The sequence below is a fragment of the Brachyhypopomus gauderio genome, chromosome 21 (genome assembly GCF_052324685.1).
Source record: "Brachyhypopomus gauderio isolate BG-103 chromosome 21, BGAUD_0.2, whole genome shotgun sequence".
Classification (NCBI taxonomy): Eukaryota; Metazoa; Chordata; class Actinopteri; order Gymnotiformes; family Hypopomidae; genus Brachyhypopomus; species Brachyhypopomus gauderio.
Genome location: NC_135231.1, coordinates 2,463,609 through 2,484,975, shown reverse-complemented (window position 1 = coordinate 2,484,975; position 21,367 = coordinate 2,463,609). Strand labels below are relative to the sequence as shown.

At 44.8% G+C, this 21,367-nt stretch overlaps 1 protein-coding gene across 1 annotated transcript; it reads left to right on the top strand.

Annotated features, from left to right (window-relative positions):
- Positions 1-16,854: 16,854 nt before the first annotated feature.
- LOC143484864 (keratin, type I cytoskeletal 18-like) lies at positions 16,855-21,001 on the top strand. The gene is made up of 7 exons (XM_076983869.1): positions 16,855-17,353; positions 19,054-19,136; positions 19,259-19,415; positions 19,518-19,682; positions 19,832-19,957; positions 20,267-20,487; positions 20,603-21,001. The coding sequence occupies exons 1-7, from the start codon at positions 16,940-16,942 to the stop codon at positions 20,715-20,717; spliced, it is 1,281 nt and encodes a 426-aa protein (XP_076839984.1). The 5' UTR covers positions 16,855-16,939; the 3' UTR covers positions 20,718-21,001.
- The last annotated feature ends 366 nt before the right edge of the window (positions 21,002-21,367 follow it).

Here is a 21,367-nt window from a genome sequence, read left to right as displayed (position 1 = left end):
CCTGCGCTGCTGGAGGTCTTAGAGGGGCCCTGGGGTTTGTGACCCAGCAGCTGTGTTTAGGGCATAGCCAGCACAGTCCTCACAGAGCCTGGTGAGAACCGCATCCATTTCCAACTCAGAAGGTGGAACCGGCCTGAGAAGGGACATGTGAAACGTGCTAGACACATGAGGGTTATTGGACATTGAAGAACCTGCTCAATTTAGAAACCCTGTCGACTTTGATTAGTATAGTGGTGTAACCATTGGTCAGAGAGGTCATTGAAAAAGTCTAGGCTAGAGGAATAAACTGACAGACAGAGCAGGAACCGACATCAGTACCAGACCAGTGTGGACCAACAGTATTTTTATGATATTTTATGGTTGCAGCATGGTGAAGGTTATGTCTGGATGGCCTGTATGCTGTGTGAGTCCTGAAGATCAGATGCGGAGAAGGCACAAATGTCTCATGCGGAGAGCAGGCAGGTGTCTGATCTGTAGCCCGAGGACTTTGGTGCAGTGTGTACTAGACCGTCCTTTGAAAACGGAGATGAGGGGGCCCGCTACCGTATCACAACCTGGGATCAACAGACAGCAGACGTCGGGGAACCCCAGGAAACCTCCTCCAACACGGGCTTGTTCATTCCTGTCACCTCCACAGGTGACAAGGTGTGTCTGCCTCCTGCTATCGTTCATGAGAAGATATTTTTGTGCCGTTCTTATCTTATCTCAAGATCAGGGTGCAGACACATTTAAATGGCTTTGTAATTACTCATGTGCATGAGTCTGTGGTCATAGTAACCAATTTTATTGGTTTACTAGTAACCAATAAAAGGTGTTGCATCACCTATAAAAGGTGTTGCATCCGGTGCTACCATTCCTCAACTCCATCTTCATAAACGTATCGATGTGGTCACGGGAAAGAAGTTCAGGAATGCTTTAGGGTTAGGGTTAGGGTTAGGGTGACAACCAGATCAGGAAGTTCTCCAGTCCACACTGAGCGGCCCAAATACTACTTTAATTCTCTATTCATTCACACACTTGTGGCCCAGTTCTCGGCCCACCTGAGGCCTTTCAGGTGTGGATCTGTGTGTGTGCCTGAGTGTGATTTAGACAAACCTGCATGGGATGGTGCAGTCTGCCTCAGCGTCGGTGAGGCTGTGGATTAACATCATTGTAGTGGAGTAAAAGGACCTGTCTGACTATGACTCATTATATCAGTGGGTCGTAGATCCTGGATACATTTTCACCCGCTTCCTCATTTAGGGGCTTAGCACTGTGATTCATCTCAAATGCCCTGTCACAGTGGCACAGTGAAACCAGCTGGTTGGCACGCATGCACACACACACACACACACACACATGCCCACAAACACCAGAAAGTACAAGAATAATCATGAGACCCAGTCCTTTCACATTAAACAAAGTAAAGCCCTTCTATAAGGCTTCATAAGACATGTATGTGCTGTGCTGTATGATTCCATGAGACCAGTCAGACAGCTTTCCGAGTTTTCCTGCCTTCAATTATGCTATGACTCACCACGCAAAATGTTTGCTTTGTTAGTCTGTCCAGTCTGCGTATCAAAGCCATGAGGGCTGGTGTTCACTAACACTGCTGGAGCTATGACGGCTGACTTTAACGTTGAAGTTCTGGCCGTTGACGGACAGCTAGCGTTTTCTTCAGTGTGAGTGCTGAATCCAGACTTTACTGTGTAATATTTACTGTGGATCATAAGTTTACTGCACTGTCCCAAGCTATGTGCCTCTCCACAGAACTTCCCCCATGGTCTCCTGGGCAGCTAGCCACACCCACAGTTTCCATAGCAACAGGGTTACCCGAGATCACACACACACACACTATTTTGCTACGCCACACACTGACACATGACAGCCAACGGTGGAACGTTTACGCAGTTGCCATGGACACAAGGGATAAAGAGGAACATATGTCATGCCTTTACCCTTGCAGATATATATGTGTGTGTGTGTGTGTGTGTGTGTGTGTGTGTGTGTGTGTGTGTGTGTGTGTGTATGTGTGTGTGTACATTTTTAAATGTATTATACATAAACTATTCTTTGCTTATTTGTGTACGATCAAAAATGATACCATATCATAATACGACAAACATCCATGCAGACATGGTTTTCTATTCTTTACTCATAAAGAAGCATGTAATCCATATCTTCTCTTTTTCTTTCTTTCTGGGGGGGGGGGAGAGGGGGGGGGGGGGATGGGGGCTCACTCTCATTCCTCACTCCTGTACCTCATTTCACTAAGGGACCAATAATCCTTAATATTAGTATTTAAATATTAACCCTCCAGTTTAAGAGCTTAGGATTCTTTTCAAAGGCTCACATAATTATGATACTCATAAATAAATCTTTGACACTCATAAAATAGATGTCATCCTAATTACCATGTAGCTCGTGTTTTGATAAGCTCATTTGTGTCGGCATCAAAGAGACAGTGCTTGTTTCTCTGCTTCCAATGGGATTCACACACAGGACCGTTAAGACACGCAGTGCGTACCGTGGGTAAAAAAAAAAATCAAAGAGCTGAAGGCATGAACCACCTCCCCAGGTCCTCCAGACAGGCGGTGCGTGTGCTGTCGGCAAACGGGGGAAACTCCACCAATGAGGCGGGAGAAAAGATGGAGAAATGTTGGGCTGCTTCCTGTCGAGTCGTGTAAAAAAACAACCTATATTGTAACCTACCACTCTGTTTAGCCTTTGTTTGATGTGCTGATGAACGGTGTGTTCATTGCTACGGAAATCGTTGCCTTGAAATGAAGCCAAATGCTTTCAAAGTAGAACCCTTCTACATGTGAGTGGTTCAGTTCTAGTCTGTCTCAGTTGAAGGGAGCAAAAGTGAGATGGAGAGATGTTTCAGGCTGCTTTAAGGTTTCTAACAGAGAGATTTCTGGTCCTCAGCTTCAAACTGAAGATCTTCAACCGTTACTTTTCCCTGTTGGTTGGATATGTTTGAAATTAAATGGAAAATGAGAACCCGGGAAAGACTTTTCCCTGCTGCAGTTTTCCTGTAACCTCATGCATGATTCAGAGTTTCTACAACTAGACTCTATTTCTGTACCCAGTCATTTTCGACCTCAGAAGGACTAGGCCGAAGCGAACAGTATGTGAATTTGAGAGAGTAATGTGTAAGTTAAAAGCAAGTGTGTGCACATATGTGTGTGTGCGTGTGTGTATGTCTGCATCTGTGTGTGTGCACGTGTGTGTGTGTGTGTGCGTTTGTGGCTGTCTGAACTGCAGTAGCCAAATTGCCAATTGTATCCAGCTGCACCCTGACTCAATCATTTCACGTCTCAGTACTGGATTCTCAGGACTGGATTCTGCAGCTCATTCAGTACTTTAGCCCAGTGTTCTCTGCAGCCCTGCTCGACACATTCCTTTCTTGTGAATCACCTACTGACACCAGATCAGTAACAGAAGTGGAGGAGTCCAGATTCCTACAGATTTAGAAGCTTGTTCTTGCATAGTCTCTTTGCGTTCCCTTTATGATCTAGTTCTTGAGTAGTGGTTGCATATGTAAGTGGTGTGATTATGATGATAACTTTTAGAGCTTCCCCCTGTTTCAAATATACACACTTGAGATGATAACACATTATCTGACTCACTCTGTAGCACCTTTATGGGGAGATAGAGGTGTATATGTGTATATGTATGAAGGTCAAAATGGCCTGTAGCTGGTCCACTCATGTGGATGTAAGCAGACATTTTCATTTTGGGAGAAAGATTACACAAGACATGCAGAAGTATATCAGGGTGATGAAATGAGGTGTGGATCTTATACACACAGCCACCCACCCACCCACACACACACACACACACACAAAATCAGTGCGTAAGCCAGTATCTTGAAAGAAATCTGTAACCAAAAAACGTCAGTGAGTAGTTTCTCTGAGTGGGCTGAACAGTCGACATTCTAACCCCACCTTCGGCTGACCTGAACTCCCCCCCTGCCGTGACAGACAGGGACTCGCCTCTTCTCTTCATAAATAAAGACTCCTGCTTCATAGCCAGCTTCTTCAGGCAAAAATGACAGCCAGCCTACAGCCAACAAACCACTAACACCATCCTCAATCACAGTTGCCATCTGCCTCAGTCTTTCTAAACCATGTCAAAGTTTGCGGTGGTCAGTGTTTGGGTGGTCATGGCTTGGAGTGTATCACAGAGTTTGGTCACTCCCGTCTGAGATGACACCATCTTAGTGTCTTAGGCGATTCGTATTTGCTGTTTTGTAAGTGTACTGCAACAGTTGTCATTCAGTCCTATGACAACACAAAAATTCAACTCAACAAAGGAAAGTCCCCAATATTGAGTTATCTCTTAAACCTCTTGGTTGTCTATGCCTGGACAATGTTTTTGCTTTGTTTTGTTTCTTTTCATGGGGGATGCATTTCTTTGTTTGGTCCAGTTGAGTTCATTAAATGACATTAAATGACAAAAAAACAGCAGAAAACCAGCAGATAAAATGTGCTTACCTTGAACAAATGTATCTATAGTTCATATACATACTATTATTACATACAGAAATATTTATTTTTAAAGTTTGTAGTTTTGCCACTTTTAAATGGTGTGGAGGGTGTGTGTCCAGGCTAGTCCAGGCACTTCCATGCGTAGAATAAGATCCTGAGAAGATCCTTCATTTGTAAACCACAGGGTGTATCCTGAAGGATTGAGGTGTGTAGGCCAATTTGTTTACCTTTGTGTGTGTGTGTGTGTGTGTGTGTGTGTGTGTGTGTGTCCATACTGGTTGGACTCTTTTGCCTGGCTGTTGACAGAGTGTCACAGGTTGTAGCAAGTCTGGGACGGACTGGTATTTGCTAGGAAAAGAAATGTCATGTACCATTGAAATGACCCACCTGCTTTGATCGAGAGAGACCAAAACGACCATGAATTCCCGCGAAATGTGCCAGAATGTAGAAGCTGTTGCTTCAGATGGCTTTCGTTTTCTTATTTCATTGCTTCTATCCAGATTTGCTTTTGTTTGCATTTTGTACACAACACCCGGTTCATTTGCGGTTCATTCCAAGGCACTGACTGTTAAAAAGAAATCCTGCATGCGCACACAGACGCGCCCCCCCAGTAATACATAAATAATGTGAAATAATTACCCGCTGAAAGTCATGGTTTCAGTGTGGCCTGCAGAGACAGACCCAGAAAAGCATATACGGATGCTTCTTATATGGATGAGTTCCAGAAAGCTGGGGTGGTAAGATGCATTCTGGGTGAGAAGACGAGGCCTCTCAGTTGTTGCTATGCTGCCAGCACTAAGCAGATGCACATGTGCTGTCCACATGGCTGTGCACATTAATGGATGCTGAGCGCGCGTTCTATGCAGGGAACACACACACAACCGCCGCCTCGGGAGAGACTTCTTAAAGAGATAACTCTCGAGGGAGTAGTTACATATGAAGGTTAATAAACATTTCTAGTCAGCATCTCTTTAATTTCTCAGACGCCTTTTTTTTCACTTTAATGAGAGGGGAGGTGGAGTCAGTTTTAGGTTAGTTCAGATACGCTAGGCTAAAAGACACCTCAGGACACGAGTGCTTGTGTAAACGACTGGCGAGCAGATCTATTTAGGAGCATTTATTTAGGATGATTATTTAGTCCATGTTTAGGACAGGCGCACATTTTCTATTGAAGATCTGCCTAAAGCTACTGACTCTAAGGCATGCATATCTGGACCTGACCACACAAGCCCCCGAGCTTCTGGATAGACTAGTTTCTGTGCCTGGAGTTGTATTACAGAATTCAAAGAGCAAAGGGGGTGGTGGTGGTGGTGTTTTTTTTTTTTTTTTTTTTTGGGGGGGGGGGGGGGGGTGTTCTCAAAACAATGTAAAGACAAGCTCCCACCACAGTGAATCAAATCTTAATGTGTCACTTGCACCCGTTGAGCCATTTCCGGTACACTGGAAGCGAATGGAAGCCCGCACAATAGCACAATGGTCCAGTGTTTGCACTTCCACCCTGCCTCGCCCTGAGCTGTGATTGGGTGTGTGCATTTGGGGTGTGGCCCTCTTGCGAACGGGCTGCGATTGTCTTTCCTAGCACGCTTTGCGTGGGCACCGTAGTAAAGGGAAGGTGCCCACGACCGAAGATTTGCCCTCGATGTTTTTAACGTGTTGCCGGACATGCTTAACCGCCCGCGTTCTGTCTGTCCGTCCGTGTGTGTGTCTCTCTCTGCCGTGTGGTAGCGGCGTGGACGTCCGGGCGAGCCTGGGGTGAGTGGGTGGTGGACTGGCTGGGCAGAGCTGCGGCTCTGAGCAGCAGGTATGATGGAAGGGGATAGGAATGTTCTGGGCAGGCAGGAGGTGGGAAAAAAGTGGAGGAGAGACAAGAGAGGGAGGGAGAAGTTGGAGGGAGAGAAGAACGAAATTGCAGCAATTTACTGAGATAGGGAAGTAAGACAAATGGGGCTTTGGATGAAAATAAGGTGTGTCCAGTTCCTCACCTGAGCTCTGTTCACATTTGAGCTCTGTCCACACCAAAGGCTTTTGCCTTCATAAGTCATTTTTTCCACTCTGTATTCATTCTATCTTTCTCTCTCTCTCTCTCTCTCTCTCTCTCTCTCTCTCTCTCTCTCTCTCTCTCTCTCTCTCTCTCTCTCTCTCTCTCTCTCTGACAAGGCTCATCCTGCAGAGATTCTACATCAAAACACCCCACTGAATTTCTTTAGCACCCACTGATGCCATATCTTCTTTAACGCCTTAAGTTGCAGTTTTGAGAGGTTGGAGAAGAAGGCGTTTTAAAGATGGCTATCGGTTTGCAGTTTGACGCTTGAGGTAAAATGTGACACTCGTTAAAGACCCTTTAGCGTGGTTTATTGCTTCTGGTAGAGTGAGAGAGATGAAAAAAGAGAGAGACAAAGAAAGAAAGATTACAGGGCTGCTCAGCAGAAACGCCTTGTGTTGCCAAACCCTTTAATGTTCTCCTTTAATTCTCTTTGTTTCTCTTCCTTCCATTCTCCCTTTCTCATCTTCCCACTCTTTCTTTCTCATCCTTTCACATGCTCTCTCTCTCTCTCTCGGGCACAATTAAATTGGGTCTCTCTCTCTCAAATCTCTCTCTGGCCTCATTCCTGATTATGCAACTACTGCCTAACTCTTTCTCCCCAAAACTGGACGAACTCATGATGAAAGACAGAAAGAAAATGAGAAACATGGGAACATGTTTCTCAGGACCTCAGCAAAATGTGTGGAATTCTGTTTAGTCTGGGCACTGGGCTTCATGGCACCAGCCAGCAACTAAATGAAAGAGGCAAGAAAGGCATGTCAGAGGGAGAAAGCAATAAAAATACCAGCATTACTATTTTGGTAATCACTATGCATATAACCAGTGTTGATTCTTCTCAACTGGCTGGTAAAATTATATTAACTGTAATTTGGTCTCATTGGAAATGTATCAAATGTGACCTGTGACCTTTTCTAGGTGATTTTTTTTACTCCACCAACCACATCTGATGACAACGGTTACACGAGTAACGCATTAGCCCCACTCAGTGGCTTATATGGAGCCTCTTCAGTCATTAATGACATGAAAAGTGTTCATGCACTTGCTTGCGTGTGCTGATAGGTCGGCACTGAGAGAACCTGTGTTTACCATTGACACAGTACTGTTGGCCTCTCGTTTGCACTGTGCTACATTATTGATGGGGCACTGTGCACCTGCTGTGGACGGGCCACACCCTTCAGTAAAGCAGCTGAACTTTAGTCAGCAATAAAAGAACAATCCAGCTGCTCATCTATTCAGCACATGCCAAAACCCACACGGCCATCTCTATGAGGCCTGTGATAGGCCCACATGGCCGTCTCTGTAAGGCCTGTGATAGGCCCACATGGCCATCTCTGTGAGGCCTGTGATAGGCACGCTCGTCTGTCTCTGTGAGGCCTGTGATAGGCCCGCACTGCCGTGTCTGTGAAGCTTCTGATAGGCCCGCACGTCCGTGTCTATGAGATCTGTGATAGGCTCGTACTGCCGTGTCAGTGAAGCCTGTGATAGGCTCGTACTGCCGTGTCAGTGAAGCCTGTGATAGGCTCGTACTGCCGTGTCGGTGAGGCCTGTGATAGGGCTGCAGTGCCTCTTGGGAGACTGTCACCTGGATCGAGTTTGGCCCTGTGAATTTCTCATTTAGTACAGCACGAACAAGTGAGGAGGGCTAGGATTACGCCACGTGGCCTTAGTGTACAGCTCAGTGCTTGCTTGATTACAGGGCTTGGGGTGTGTGTGTGTGTGTGTGTGTGTGTGTGTGTGTGGGTTTGTGTGCATGCGTGCATGCGTGCGTGCGTGCGGGCGTGTGTGTGTGTGTGTGTGTGTGTGTGTGTGTGTGTGTGTGTGTGGGCGTGCCTGTGTGTTTGTGTTTGTGTGTGGTGGAGCTGGTCTTGGCACTGAAGGAATGAGAGGAAGGGTGATAGACAGGAAGCCGGCCTGATCGGCCCAAGCTCAGAGGCAGGTCCTCGGGGTGGGGGTGGGGGTTGTGGGTGGGGTCAGGAACAGGGTGGGGGATTTCTTAGCATGCGCTCTGGCCCCTCCAACTCCCCAGAGACGCTCCAAAAAAAGGGGGGAGGGAAACCATAAAATTGTGTAAAACGTGGGAGGAAGAGAAGAAGGACAGAGGGCAGTGAAAAGAGAGAGAGAGAGCTGGAGTTAGAAGGGCAGAGACCTGAGGACTGATATTTAATGAGGGCTCAGAAAGAAAGATGGAAGAGATGCACAGATGAAGGGAACAGCTATAGAGTGGGAGTGAAAGTTAATAGTCAGAGAGGGAGAGAGAGAGAGAGAGAGAGAGAGAGAGAGAGAGAGAGAGAGAGAGGTAAAACATGGAAAAATAGCATTGCCACACACTCTGTAGTGAAAGAGCATTGTTAAGACAACAGGCAGCAGAGGATTTAAAGGCTGTGTGGTCGATCGCCGCTCCTGCTGACCCCGCCCTGCTGACCCCGCCCTGCTGACCCCGCCCTGCTGCTCGGCCCCAAATGGCGTTTTTTGGAAGGGTTTTGCCTGGATTCGTGGGCGGTGCTTGATAAGAGAGTGTTGACTGCACAGGGCTCCTGAGGTCCAGCTGAGCACTGAACTGTGGTACAGGACAGGCTGAAAGGCTGGACGCCAGTGTGGGGAGACAGAAGGAGATTGGAGGAATTATAAGTTATAACTTACCTGCAGCACACCTGCACACAGTGCCCCCTGCTGTTCTGATGTGGATCTGTCATTCGTGTTCCACCAGCTAGCTATTGGCAGCATCATGTACAGACAAATATTCACAGTACTTACTCAATATACATATTACTGATTTTCAAATTTGATGCTAAGATCCTTTTTCAATAAATATCACCTTAAAGTTTTATGGTTACATGGTTGCGCACTGGTTTTGATATTGGTTATTGAGGCAGACTGTGCACATGTCATCTCCTGTTTAATATGATACCATATGACTGGTCACGATAGCAACGGTATCAGTGATGCTGTGTTGCCAGGAGATGGCTGATGGTTGCCGGGGAAATGACCTTCGTTTGTTTGAAGCAGTAACCCACTAGTCATCACCAGCTCATTACATTACAGCCAACTAGGTACACAGAGCTGAAGTTGCATGAACCAAATTGTGTACTGGAGCTTTGTGTTCATATTAGCAGACAGTATACCATTCATGTCCTTGTGTCTGCTTCCTGTGGAGTGTTGGCTGGCCACAGACACATAGAGGAACATTTAGAGTTGCTTTTGTAAATATGGAAAGGAATTAAAAGTTGGAAGAGTGACAAAATAATAAGTAGAATTGATCAAAAGAATGTCTTTCTTCTGGGTTGATAGGATTGTGGGGTCTTTGTCAACATGAGTAATCCACAGAGTGTGGATCAGCTCTGATAGAAACGTAACACCAATCTGAGCCGGGATTCAATGTTTTTGTCACTCATTAAAATGATTAGCTGAAAAAGAGCTGACTCATGTCACATCTCTCTTCTGACTGGATTCATTAGGGAGTGTTGGAGTTGAGATCTTTCTCCAGGTCATAGGGTCAGTAATCTGTTCAGCAGCCATCACTCACTAAGAACGTTCTCTGCACTGTGAATGACCAGAAGACTGAAGCATTTCAGATCACATGGCAAAACTGAACCACGACATCTGCTTATCAGTCAAATGTAACATTAGCTTACAAACGTAACTGGTTTACTTGTGACGGTCAGCAAACTAAAGACAAAACATAGCTAACATTGTCATTTGTTTCCTTTAGCCATTTTGATATATGTTCTGAGGTCACCACTGATAACAGACAATAAACATCCTTGCCACTCCAAACCCCTTATCAGTAGACCTTAAGGTTCACGTTGTCAAAATTCCATCACTCTCAGGGTGATTTCATGTTGTCTGTTATATGTTGGTTATTTCCTATTGTCTATGTTGTTGATGTCATGTTGTCTGTTGTACGCTGTGCCTGTACACTATGTACCATGTGCTTGTTTCTTCATTCTTTCTTTTCACACCGGATTGCAGGTCTCTTTCATACCGAATCACAAATCTGTGAAGGAATTTTCAGTGTGTTGTGGCGTGATGAAGCTAACAGACGTGTGACTAAACTGAGACAAGCGTCTATCAAATGTCCCCCGCGTGTTTTAAAAGGTGTGGAGCTCGACTTGAAATGGCGTGTCCACGTGTTCATTTGGAGGACAGTGTGTGGCTGAATCTGGAGTGTCGCGACGAATGAAAACGGAAGGAGACGTGGGGCGAGCTGAACACTCAAACGGTAGACACATAACAAATATAAACACAAACCCAGGCATCGTGTGACCACTCTCATAAACACATTCTTGAATGGCGGCCATTGTTAGCCCTTGGTCTTACACTGACTACATTCAGTTGCTGTTTAGCAAATAAATAATGCTGCATCTGAATCGTGTGAGTATTTTAAACTTTCTGTGCATATAATTCCCTTGTGAGGGAAAGAAATTCCCATTTGAATCACAGTTAATTTCATATAGCTGTGACAGCACTGGATGGAATGCTCAGATAAACACGGCAAGATAAATCGGACGAGATGTGAACACAGCGTAATATGTGAAGCAGGGGTTGTGTGTGTGTGTGTGTGTGTGTGTGTGTGTGTGTGTGTGTGTGTGTGTGTGTGTGTGTGTGTGTGTGTGTTTTGTTGTATTTGCTTTGCTTTCAGGGCAACCTGGTTCACTGACCTTGCAGGTCCTCCCTGTGCACCCTGTCCTATCTCTCCCAGTGTGTGTACCACATTCCAGTAGGGCTAAAGGAGAAGAAAGGACAGTGTGGAGCGAAGAGAGAGAGAGGGAGGAGAGGGAGAGGGGTTTGAGTGGGATGAGTGGGAGTCTTTGGTGAAAGACCAACTGGCCTCTGATCCGGAGACACCACCACACCCAGGTCAGTATCACTACTGCACGCACACACACACACACACACACACACACACACACACACACACACACACACACACACACACTAGTGTGAGACCCTCCTTTGCCTTACAGTTACTCACCCTGAATGCAAACACACACACACACACACACACACACACACACAGATGCATAAACGGACCTAAACCCACCCCTTATTCTGCATGCAGTTCTGTTCAGCTGAAGTATTTTTGCAACCTGTCTAGTTCATAAGTGGAGGATTATGTGAATGGAATATCCCTGCCTTAGACATTGCACAGCACAACTTCCTGTCTCTAGCTGAGGAGGGAGTTCCTGTCAAACAGGACAAAACAGTGATAGGATCATGTCTTGAGAAAGGGAACCCTGTCTTCCTGTGGTCTCTCTCTCTGTGTCACACACACTCGCACACACACCACAGACCCCCATATACCCACACATGAAAACTCTCTGGGCAGATTAAAATAAGACCAGGCCACTAGAAGAACTAAAATAAGGTGGAAAGTCCCATATAAAGTTGATCAAGATCACATCTCTTCCTTAGATACACAAACACTCATAAACACACACTCTCTCTCTCTCTCTCTCTCTCTCTCTCTCTCTCTCTCTCTCTCTCTCTCTCTCTCTCTCTCTCTCTCTCTCTCTCTCTCTCTCTAACACACACTCTTCCACTATGGTACTGTCCCTATTTCTCTGCTGACAGCCTTAGCAAACTCTCAACACAGGACCAAAGTGAGGGCACTAGGTTTGTGACGCATCACCCTCTCACTCTCTGGCCAATTTCGTACACCCATGCCACCCTCCACAAACATATGAGGTATTTCACTAACCAGGGCCATGGCAGGGGAGGGGGCAAGAGAGAGGTCAGGCGGGTTGCCAGATCAAAGCATATTCCTCCTAATGGATGGACTTGAATGTTCAGTACAGAACAACACTATGACTAACTTATTGTTATCTAGGTTTTTACAGCTGGATTGGACTCGTTTCAAAGTTCCCAGAAGGTTAGCACCTCTTAAAAGCCCTGCTGTGAGACATTGTTTTCATTTTGATGTTAAAAAACCTCTTGATAAAACATGTTCAAGCACGGGATTTTACCTTGGAAAACTCATTTTAGGGTTTCTAATACAGCTTTGTTTGATGGCTTCTGACTGTGGGAAACAGTGAAAAACACTTCTGAATTCTTCAAAACCTTCCGCTGTAAAGCATGGCTCAGGAGGCTTTCAGCATTTGAAGGCCACACCAAGCGCTACACCAGATCCACTGTTCAGCGCCGGGGCCCTGCGGAGGGAAAACAAGTCACCCGTGATGGAGGTTCCGCGATCCTCCTGAAAGCCGCAGACATTACTGCAGTACCCAGCCGACTTGTCCCTCAACGTCCGCTGTAATAGGCTGATAAAGCCAATTACTCACATAAACTGCTTTCCACTGACACACAAACACACACACACACAGTAGCCTTCCCGCGATTAAGAGACACTCAGCGTGGGAGGCTGTAGAGGGTCCTTGGCAAGAGGACAGAGATTCTTTTCTTCCACCAAACTTTTTTTCCACCGCTCTGTCTCGCCTGTCCCTCTCTCCAGCCCATTGTGAGGCCCAGAGTCAGGGCACCGCGGCCCATAAATTAGCCAACGCCTCTATGCTCCATCAGGAGGTGTGGAGCAGGCACTGCAGGACCCAGAGACGTGCAGCTGGACAGATGGCTCAGTTGTGAAATGTGGTGTGTAATTTTCACGAGGGCCTGCAGAAAGAGGAGGGGAGTGAGTAATAAAAAATAAAAAAAACTGGGCTCTTCCCATGAAGGAGAAAGTTGTTTCCCTCCAACCTGGTAAACTATAAATGGGGCCCTGCTTACGCAAAGGGGGAGTTCTAGCTGGGCCATGTCACTGGTACAATACTACATTTAAAATATACTGTTCCCTTACATTTGAACAGCCATTCTGGGTTTGTGTGTGTGTGTGTGTATGTGTGTGTGTCTAGTTGCCATGAAATAAAAGTCCACATGAATTTCACTAGTGGAATTAGTCCAACAACAGTGTTTGCACACATAGTTTTACAAACACACACACAAACACACACACACACACACACCACTCCTGTCCTCCTGAGCTCTCCCTCCTCTGATGTGGAATGTGCTCTGCTGGAAAACCACAGCAGATCTACAGTAATGAGTCTGAACGCTCCCCCGTCTCCCTTCAGCTCAGTCATGTGGCCTCGCCAACACTTTCTCATGCCCCGAGTTACGCCATGACTCCACTTTGTGGCAGCTCCCTCTCAGGTCAGGGGAATGTGCTATACACCTGCTGTCTGTTTTACCAGGTGGCTGAGCGTCTGTCCTGTCATCTCTGCGGTGACACGGTCTCTGTGGCGGCGTGTCAGCGCAGGTCAGGTAATTGTGCTCTTGCAGCAGACACAAAGCCGACTGGAACCTCTGTCACGTTCCACTTTTGGATATGGGGGAGGAAGGTGCAATTTCTCTTTCCCGTCAGCCTTCTCTGCGGAAGAGAAGTCACAAATAACTGGCAGGGATTCATGTTAACCTAAGGGTCAGCTGTACACACTCATAACTTGCCTCACACAAAGAACTCAGTGTGTAGTGTACCCGACTGCACAACAGGAGACACATTCTCTTCGCTTAGAGCTAGAACAGACTGGACCCCCTCTCTCTCTCAGACAGACTCTCACATCGCTTTGTCCAAAGACCAGCCGAGGCCCGAGCAACCCGGTCGGTGCACTCAGGAATCAACGACAACACAATCCTGTAAACACCCATCCATGTCCTGTTCACCATTGGCCCGGCCCACCGAGTGATTCACTCAGTCACTGTGTCACTTTATCGCTGTGCTAACGCTGCAGGTAGTGGCCTTATCTGTGTGAGCTGATAAGCTACATAGCATGTGGACGTACAACCACACCCGCACTGCTGCAGGCACGAGGGCAGCTGAGGGAAAGTGTTTTTCGACGTTTTTCGATCCACATATTTCCCATGTTACCTGGACCCAGGTAATGTAAACATGCTTGTGACAGTGCTCTTACTCATAAATAGTCATGTTGAAAGCTGTCTGGTGATGAGGATTACGGCAGATGTGATATGAGGAGAAGCTTTGTGAGTGAAGATGTTTGCTTGGCACCAACATGTCAGCCCAAACTGGTGGGTGCTAACCAGGAGGGCTTTGTGTACTGAGCCCGTCTTCCTTATCTGCTATGATGTAGTCTAGTCTTGACTGACTAGCGCAATAAGCACATGATGCAGTGTGTGTTTATGTCTCACTATTCTTTGAAGTCCAGTTTAATCTTCTGAGCCATAAATGAATTATATGAAGTTTGTAAAAATTTCTCCATGAAGAAGACATCTATCATGTCGAGCAAAGGTCACAAGTCCATATAGAAAAGGTCAAAGGTGACAAAGGTGTCATAAATCCTTTCACAGGCTTTGCTCACTGGGGCAACATTTCAAATCTCAATATAATAAAATAACTTTAATATAACTTGTGGTGTCTTCCAGCTGAAATATTTAGTCTCACATACCCCTTCATAACTGAGAAGGGACACGCCACACCCTTCCTATACATGTCTGACTCAGAACAAACACTGAGGTAATCTGACATTCATATTTCCTCACAAATCTATCCACTGACGTTCATATGCTACACCACAAGACATATACATAATGCTTTTTCTATCACTGCATATGGTAAAGAAGCCCTGTAAAGCTCTTACCAGTTAACCTCACCTTAAACGTGTTGATGCACCTTAAACATGTTGCAGATAAACATCTCACTAGATTTCAGTGGCCTAATTGCGTAACACAACCACTGAGCAACAAATGAACAATTACATTTGAACTTTGACAAATGGAAAGTTTGTTTGACAAATTAGGGGTTATAAAGTAACTGACAGTATATACTAACTCTTTTGTGTGTTATTCAGAGTTATAATCAGGGCAGAATAGTGCACATTTCAGAAATCTTTCCTCCATATGTGTTAATGGAGGAATTGAGAACAATGGGAAGAGCTTCAGATAGAGAACAAGCTCAGCGACACTAAACTGAATTCTTTCAGTCCCCCCCCGTTCCCAAATTCCTCTCTCTGCCCTTCCTGTCTCTCAGAGCAAAAAACACATTCCACTAGGTGGGGTAACAGAAAACAATCCTGCCCAGTTGCCCCCCCCCCCCCCCCCCCCCCAAACACACACACACACACGCACACACAACTCACTTCCACACGAAAACAACACACTAAAAGCAGTTTCACTGCTATTTACATAATAATAAGTGCGGCTTGTGCAGTCAGGGCAGTCCTGAGCAATGTCCCTAAACTTGTATTAACCTCTGAACCCCTTACAAAGGGTCACAGTGTACATGTACTTCAATGAGAACATCGGCGTGGTAACTTACTGCATAGGTACTCAACTTGGTGAAAAGGAAGATTATGATATGCGTGAATGCGCAAGGTGGGGGGGGGGGGGGGGCGAAACCGCAGGGCAGCGTAGCAAGATTAGTGGAAGCTCTTTGTCCCTACATGTGTGTGTACTCTGGAGCCAGACTAATTGTTCATTCATGTACCTTCACAAACATCCATATCCTCTTACAGGCGGGGCTGTGAGAGAAACAGCTCTGTTGGCTAAGCATTAAAAAAGCCATTATAGCTAGCATGTTAAAGAGAGACAAGTTTTGCTTGTAAAAGTTTTCACAATATCATCACAAAGCATATCATCACAATATCATCACAAACTCAGCATACAGCACATAGATGTCCATAAGAAGCAGGTAGATGGTTGTGTTAGTATTTACGTAGTACTTCAGTAGTATTTAAAATCTGCTTGTGATAAATAAGGAAAATACTTGGAAATGAGCCAAGATTCAAAGTGGGGGCTTGCCTTGCCCTGGGAAACAGTTTTTATAGTGGTATTACAATCACAGATGATACCTTCAAATACTATATCTTACCCATCTTGTATTACTTTCTTTTCTAGTTAAGGGTTTACAGGAACAGATGAGTGTAACATGCATGTATTGACCTGAATTAGATTTAAAGGTGTGAGCGCCATGCCTCAGATCATCTGTCACTGAAGCACAAAACCATTTCGTCAGACTCTGATTTCTCAATGTGGCGTTAAATGATCTTCATACATGTGTTAGGAGACTCTTTTTCTCTTTAATCAGTTTCCTTTCTTACATCTGGCACAATAAAGGACTTTTTATATAAATTTTGCTTGTTTTACTTCAGAATCTTTTCTTTGGATGCCAGGATTTTAAGTAAATTGAAAAAAAGAATTGTAAAAAAAATTCAGAATGTTCCCACAATACCAAAGTCTTTTTTCTTAACTTTGATTATAGGAAAGAAAAATGCATTTCAACCACTCAACTACACAAAACCACAGACATGGAGAGACGTGATTGGTGTGAGTCAGAGCCAGAGTCAGAGGGGGCGGGACTTTGAAGCCTGGAGTTGCTTTAAAAGGCTGACCGTCTCCCTCCCTGCTGCCCTGTGCATTCATCTAGTTGCTGTTCTTTGCCTCACCGTTGCGTGCCTCTCTAACTCACACTACTGCCACCATGACCTCGAGACCCTCCTTCTCCGTGCGTTCATCCACCTCCCAGGTGCAGCGCAGCTCCATCCTGCCTTCCTTCACGTCGGCCAGCATCCACGGCGGAGCAGGAGGCCATGGGTCCCGCATCTCCTCTGCTTCATACGGAAGCCTTCGCAGCGGCATGGGAGCACCGGGATCCTCCATGTCCACCTCCTTCCAGGTGTCCTCCACCGGTGCCACCGGCGAGATCATGGGCAACGAGAAGTTCGCCATGCAGAACCTGAACGACCGCCTGGCCTCCTACCTGGAGAAGGTGAGGTCTCTGGAGAAGGCCAACAGCAAGCTGGAGCTGCAGATCCGTGAGGCCTTGGAGAAGAGGGGCCCAGACGTCCACGACTACAGCCGCTACCAGACCATCCTCGATGGCCTGCGCAAGAAGGTGAGTGTGTGTGTGTGTGGGGGGGGGGGGGGGTACAGGGTGAAGGGTCTGGGGTAGGACATTTCAGAGAACCTGGGTCCTTGACTGTCTGAATGAATGAACACAGTAGAGGACATTCACCAGGTCCAAGGACAGAATGTAACAAATGAGAAACAGCACATGCTGATCTTTTGTGAGAAGGATCATCAAAAAAAAAAAATTTTTTTTATCTAGAAAGGTGTAAGATAGCCAAGACCCACAGGCCAAGAGCTACAGCAGAACCTGCTGCTCATAGTTAGCATTCCTGTGAATAAGCATTTCCGTTCTTTGTTTATTTCTCACCACGCATTCAGACATTTCTGCATTTCCCTGAGGACAGAAACTCTACGACTGAAGAGAGAAAGAATTTATAGCCTGTGGGAGGCTTAACGGGAAAAGTAAAAAAAAATAGTCTAAACAGTTTAAGAGTTCACCTGGAGCAAAGGAAAGGGTGACAGACATAAATGCTGTGAAAGTGTTGAGGTGATTTGACTAATGTCTTATCACAGTAAATGACCAATGCTGACTTGTTCAGGTAGTTACGGCAGTTGAAATGGAGACATAAATTTCCTAAAGCACACATAAAGCAGTGTAAGAACACACTTCTTTACTGTGCTACGAGAGCAGCCATTAGCCAAACCATATGTATGATATGAAGGACCATGTACTTAGTGTCATGTGGCTGTCATTCATCAGGCTGCTGTATTACACTTAAATGAAACTAAAGCTACCATTTGTCAAGAGTTGAGTCAAGCAAGGACAAAAGAGTTTCAGAACAGTTCTGTGAGGCCATGTTATATAATCATTTTTAATATGTTATTGTGCTATAGCGATAAAGGTAAAACTGCTTTACTGATTCTACACGCAACATTTATCAACAGTTCAAATGTTTAATGAAAAACATTTTTATTATGACTTATTTAGTAGGCTATACATCAACCACATCAACTCATATTGAATGCAGATATGATGGCTTTATATGACACCATTTTTACTTATTTAACAATTATGATTATTAAAATGACTTTATAGTTAAATACACAGTGTTTGGGAAAACGAAATGCTTTCTTCTTAAATTAGCATAACTGTGCATACAAAGCGCAAACCCCTTGTGACTCATGTAAGCATTAGCAATTGGTCAAGGTGCTTAACCTACATAAGGCTAGCTCACTAGCAATAGGTATTATGGGTAACACATTCTGCCTTTACACCAGGATCAAATTGCATGATACAAAGCATTTGTAAAACACCCTTGCAGGAAAAACAAGAAATGTGACACGGCCTCCAAGCGATGGCATGAGCTTTGATGTCCCCTTAAGCTAGTTTGGCCTCTGAATTAGCTGTTTGTTAATGATTATCCCATGGACTCTGACACCTGTGACTCTTCAGCTCTTATCCAAGCAACGTGAAGCCAGTGAAGGATGGCTGCTTCCCAAAAAAAATTTCAGTTTCTATTTCTCAGATTTCTCAGTTTATTGCTTTATTAGTTTACACAAACTGCAAAGTCACTGAGGAGAATACGAATACAATGATCTCCGACCGATTCAGATTGTTTATTAAATTTGACTAATGTTCTTTTATACGTTTCTTCTTTGAAGCTACATTTCGGGATTTTTTCTCCTGGCCCATTGTCTCCAATCATTGGAACAGTTTGCTAACCTTGTTTTTCTGATTGGTTGTAGGTATTTGACGCTACTGTGGATAATGCCCGCCTTGTGCTCCAGATTGACAATGCTCGCCTAGCTGCTGACGACTTCAGGGTGAAGTAAGTGAATTTTCACAATAGACCATCATTTTGTATTCATAATACAGGGTGGTCTGTGTAATTTGTAATTCCTCTATATTAAGAAAATGTTACATTATAGCAAAATCCTTGTTTTTTTAAAGGTTTGAGTCAGAATTGAACATCCGCCAGTCAGTGGAGGCTGACATTGTTGGCCTGAGGAAGGTCATCGATGATACCAACCTTGGCCGCATGAACCTTGAGAGTGAGATCGAGGCCCTCAAGGAGGAGCTCATATTCCTCAAGAAAAACCATGACAATGTAAGTTTTTGTCCAGCGCCATCTATGTCCAGCTGTACATATGTCTATGTACAGCAAAAACCGTGTTCACCTTCTCATCACTTTCTTTCTCTGCCATAATAGGAGGTAATGGAGCTACGTAACCAGATCTCCCAATCAGGAGTGCAGGTGGACGTTGATGCTCCAAAGGGCCAGGACCTTGCCCAGATCATGGAGGAGATGAGATCCAAGTATGAGAAGATAGCTCAGAAGAACCAAGATGAACTCAAAGCCTGGCATGAGTCCCAGGTATGTTTAAGCAGAATCTATCAAAGGCATTCATTATTTATTATTGTGTCTTGGAAATGTGTTCTGACATTTAGACATTTATAAATTATTATAAAAATATATTTCCAATTGTCTGCTCATAAGGTAAAAACTCACTGTCTCCTCTCCAGATCCAAGAAGTACAAGTACAAGTCTCACAAAACACAGAGGCCCTCCAAGGTGCGAAAACAGAAAGCACTGACCTCCGCAGACAGCTTCAGACACTGGAGATAGAGCTGGAATCACAGAGGAGCCTGGTGCGTACACTATTTAAAATCATATACTTTGCTGCTTTTGTTCATTTTACTTACGCCTTGTGAGTTACTTTTCTCATGTGGATTTGCATTGGTGTCATATATAAGCCATCATCCAAACAGCGTTCATATGTAGAATACTTGTCAGTTATTCTAGGGTGAGTTGCCTTTAATTCACCAAGATTCGTGATTGAACATCTTTTGGTCCTAACCAAGACCTGAAATGTGTTCTTTGTAGAATCTGCTTCCCTGTCATTGGCTGAATAGGTTTTCTTGTGGCGCTCATGGCTCCTGTATGATGTGTTTTTGCAGAAAGCATCACTGGAAGGCTCCCTGCGGGACACAGAGATGCGCTACAATGTGGAGATCGAGAACCTGAATTCGGTCATCATGCAGCTTGAGGCTGAGCTGATGCAGATTCGCAGCAACATTCAACAGCAGACACAGGACTATGAAGCTCTACTCAACATGAAGATGAAGCTGGAGGCAGAGATCGCCACCTACAGGAGGCTTCTCGATGGCGGAGACTTCCAGTGAGCTTAAGTTCAAAACTTATTCTTTAATTGTAGTTCACTGTGTTTCGCAAAATGTCTTAGTAGTCGACACATTTCAAGAAGTCTCTGTGTGTCTCCATCTCTTCTTCCTCAGGCTTGAGGACGCAGTTGACGAGCAGAAAAGAGTGAAAGTGATGACGGTCACGCAGACGCTGGTGGATGGAAAGGTGGTGTCCTCAACCACAGAGACCAAGGAGAGGAACGTCTGAATAACCACAACAGCACAACAGAAACGCATCAAAAGCCAACAGTGTCAACTATCCACAGCCTAGTTGGATTGAGAGAGCAAAAGCTATTTATTGCAGCCAACGTGCCTTACTTGCAGTCCATTTTGTTTAACTCTGACAATTACTTTTCAGTGTTAACTAAGAATGTTTTGTTAATGAACACTTTTACTCTTTTTTAATCAATGATTAATTGGCGATGGTGGTTTTCCTTGTTGTGTTATTTCCATTCTGCTCGGTCAGTTTCAATAAACCTGAAAAAAAAAGTCTTCTCGTACTTCATGGTGTATTACGGGCAATGAGCAGTTGCATTCAAGTTCAGTCATAACACAAAGCGTTACCTCTAAACCTTTGGGTTTAAATAGGAAAAACATAATGAGTCACACATAAAAGCAGAAAAGAAGCATAATACTCCATACATCTCATTTTTAATAGACATGACATGTCTATTAGTCTAGACATGAATCTACTCCATGAGACATGAATCTACTCCATGAATCCATACCCCCTTGAGATGGAACCCTAACCCTAACCCTAGGGTCTAAAAAGTACGTATGCTTTGAAAACATCTCCACATTTCTAGAAAAATGTCTGATCATGAAGTATAAAAAACGAATAAAATAAAATGAAATCAA

Excerpts from the sequence above, each read along its gene's own strand:
- LOC143484864 (XM_076983869.1), top strand. The coding sequence starts at position 16,940 with ATGACCTCGAGACCCTCCTTCTCCGTGCGTTCATCCACCTCCCAGGTG. Across the intron at positions 17,354-19,053 it reads TCGATGGCCTGCGCAAGAAG|GTATTTGACGCTACTGTGGA; the intron begins GTGAGTGTGTGT and ends GATTGGTTGTAG. Across the intron at positions 19,683-19,831 it reads AAGCCTGGCATGAGTCCCAG|ATCCAAGAAGTACAAGTACA; the intron begins GTATGTTTAAGC and ends TCTCCTCTCCAG.